General features: G+C 44.3%; 1 protein-coding gene across 1 annotated transcript in view; it reads left to right on the top strand.

Moving 5' to 3' along the window:
- Positions 1–3,352, top strand: part of GABRE (gamma-aminobutyric acid type A receptor subunit epsilon) — a 21,016-nt gene that overhangs the window by 17,061 nt on the left and 603 nt on the right. Inside the window, 2 exon segments of the mRNA XM_006168032.1 lie at positions 2,609–2,761; positions 2,902–3,163. Coding sequence (XP_006168094.1) covers positions 2,609–2,761; positions 2,902–3,163 — 415 coding nt within the window.

Here is a 3,352-nt window from a genome sequence, read left to right as displayed (position 1 = left end):
GCTCGCCAGACAGACAGAGACAGACAGAGAGACAGAAAGCAAGAAATCACCCCCCAGGGGGGATGGCCACACTACAATCCCTTCTCCATTCTCCTCTCGAGATCTTGGGCACGCACGCACACAGGTCCGGCATGAGTTTTAAGCCACTGGGTCTGGGACGCGAACCGTGGTCGACTACGTGGGAGTCCAGCGACATAGACATTATGCTAACTGCTGGTCCCTGGATATAGTCTTTTTCATTGTGTTCTCTGTGCAGTGATCAACAATGGTCTGGCCAAAGCTGATAAGGGTAAGGGCAGAAGTCATGAAGCATCTTTAGCTTTCAGCTTTTTTTTAACTTTATTTTTGCTTTGCCTCCTTGGCGCCATATACCTTGGCCCCATATGCTATTTTCCTTATGTATGCTTCTCACTCCTCAGGAAGAAGAAAGCATATGTTAGTATCCATCTCTCAGCCTTCAAAGACAAATTTCCCTTTCTCAACAAGCAGAGAAGACTCTTCTTTGGCCAGAATAAATAAAATTAAGATAGAGCAATATAATAGAATAATTAGTCTTCTTGCAATAGGAGTATGTAAACTCAGAAGTTTTGCAGGGAGTGGCCACAAGTAATTAGAGGTATCTCAAATTGCAGTCAAGACTTCAGGATAAAAATATTAGGAAGCTGAAATACACATTCTGCCCAGTAGGCAAGTGTGAAAAGTGGTCACTGCAGCTGCTCTAGAGAAGTTTTATCCCCCAGAGCTGCTACTCAGGACACAGATTTCCCACTAACCCCAAGCCACTTCCTTACCTTTTTCCAGAAGAATCTGAGAAGTCTTGTTCCCTGAGTGTCAGTGCTGCCAAGGTAAGTAGGAAAGGCTGCTCTTCACATTCAGCTCCAGCCCACCCAGATTTGCTGGGCAGGTGACCTACTTTCCAAAGTAGGAAGACACATGAACAGGTTAATGTTTTGGTCTGCTTTCCAAAGCTGTTACCCAGCAGCAGCAAGAGTTGTTGATCTTCTGAGTTCCAGGTTGTGCTGGGCTTGGATGAGCTGGGGATTAGCTACAGGGCTCAATAATACCCACTTGAAGGGATTTAACAATCACCTAATTTGAGGCAAAAGCATTCATTTTATTTTTTTAAATTTTTTTAAAGAATTATTTTATTTAACTTTATTTATTTACTTATTTTAATTTGAACAGAGAGGGACAGAACAAGAGCGAGAGTGAGAGAGAGAAAGAGAGAGAGAAAGTAAGCCGCCAGTTCCAGGACTCAAACCATGGTCGGCCATGTGGGAGTCCAGCACCCTTAACTACCATGTAACCTGCTGGCCCAAGGCATTCATTTTAAAGCATCACTGAGGTGAAAGTTTGGAGTTTATTGTCACAAGGAGCCAGGATTGGAGCTATCTCAAATCTGATGTGATGTTGAGAATGAAAAGTGATGTTCTGGGCTCATAGTAAAGCTCAAACAACCATGAAGTCATGATACAATGTGGAGCATTTAGGGTGGGTGTATCAGAACATAAGGCGCATGAAGGCTGCAACAGAAGATACCAACTGGAGATAAGAGGTTGTCATCAGGTCCTGTAGGAGCCATTGCTGTCTAGGGTGAAAGCCAAGACCAGAGACACGGTGCCCAAATAAATGTGAAGACCTCAATCCTTGTGGATGTATACTCTGTAGATTTGACCTCTAGAGGGCTGACTGAAATGTTCACTTTCAGCTAATTCTTCTATTTTTCTTAATTGTTCAATTTGGATTAGGAGTAGTAGACTAAAAACAAAAAGTCCTGGATTTGAATATATACACTTGGTGTATATATACAGACTATGTCAGAGAATGAGATCAGATAGAATCAGCTCAAGTAAGATGTACATGTATGCATGTGTGTGTGTGCACATATTTGTGTGAAAGATGTCAGCAGAAGCCAGGTCATGGTTGGCCTTTAACATCAGATCACAGTATAAACTTGATTCTGTAGGTCCTCTGCAGAGAGGAGTCACCAGAAGTTTGGGGAGTAGGTGAATGCTTGCTTTTGGCCATCAGTGAAGCAGTGCTAGCTTAAGGCATTTCTCCAGCACTTGAATGTGTAGAAAGGAAACTGAAAGCATTTTGTTTTTCCTCCACCACAGCACAGGCCCTTTGGCTCATTTCCTGAGTGTATATATTATGTAGGTCAGCAGTGTAGTAAGGCTGTGATTCTGCAGACTGCACATGGCACCTCACAGAAGTGAAGGCCTCAGTCAGCTAGCTAGACATCAGCTGTGTGGTCCTGATACCTAGAGGATTCACAGATCATTCTTTTTTCCCTTCCATCTCAGTAACTTGCCACCCTTGGAAGATAGCTATTGGGTGTGGGACAGTGAACTGAGAAAGAAGTGATTAAAATTCTGGCCTTGACTTAGCTCTCAAATGGCCATCGGTCTTGTAATAAGCCTCCTCTCTGGGCTTCTTCTGGGCCTCTGTACTCTGCATTGGAACAAAATGCCTCTATCCTACAACTGCTACGGAATCCCACGAACTGATCAATGGGACCCTTAATGTATGTCTTCTGCTTGGGGGAGAGTCACGCCAGTGCTGTTAATTAATAAGTGGTGATTATTATTTTTTTTTTGTCTTCCAGGTGACTTCATGGTCATGACATTTTTCTTCAATGTAAGTAGGCGGTTTGGTTATGTTGTCGTTCACAACTATGTCCCTTCTTCCGTGACCACGATGCTCTCTTGGGTCTCTTTTTGGATCAAGAAAGAGTCTTCTCCAGCCAGGACCTCTTTAGGTAAGAGGATAAGATGGGCATAAGTGTGTGAGTCAGTGACCAGAGCAAAGAATTGCCTTCCTATGGGGTCTCTTGAGCAGGGTAAGAGGGTAAGATCTGGGTTAGGAGCTGAACCCACCTCCAATCCTGTGCTCTTACAGGGATTACCTCTGTACTCACCATGACCACATTGGGCACCTTTTCTCGTAAGAATTTCCCACGTGTCTCCTATATCACAGCCTTGGATTTCTATATCGCCATCTGCTTCATCTTCTGCTTCTGTGCTCTGACGGAGTTTACTGTGCTCAACTTCCTGACCTACAACCAGATGAAAGCCCATGCTTCTCCGAAACTCCGCCATGTATGACCTGGGTTTGGGAGTGGTGGCAAGGCTTTGGAATGTGAAAGCATGCCAGCAAGGGCACTAGGGTTGGGTTATGGCATGTGACTGGCTAACTCAAGAGATGGAAGATTCCTTGGGGGAGGTGGGGGGGGAGTCATATCAACTTTCTGATGTGATGGTGAGAATTCTAGGGGGCTAAGGAATGGTGTGGCAGTGAGTTTCCAAAAACTCCTGAGACAATGCTTAGGGTTGGCTCATTTTCCTTTGAC

Source organism: Tupaia chinensis, unplaced genomic scaffold (assembly GCF_000334495.1).
Source record: "Tupaia chinensis unplaced genomic scaffold, TupChi_1.0 Scaffold145456_1, whole genome shotgun sequence".
Taxonomy (NCBI): Eukaryota; Metazoa; Chordata; class Mammalia; order Scandentia; family Tupaiidae; genus Tupaia; species Tupaia belangeri.
Note: the sequence above shows the minus strand (reverse complement) of the source record. Positions and strands in the feature narration are given on the sequence as shown.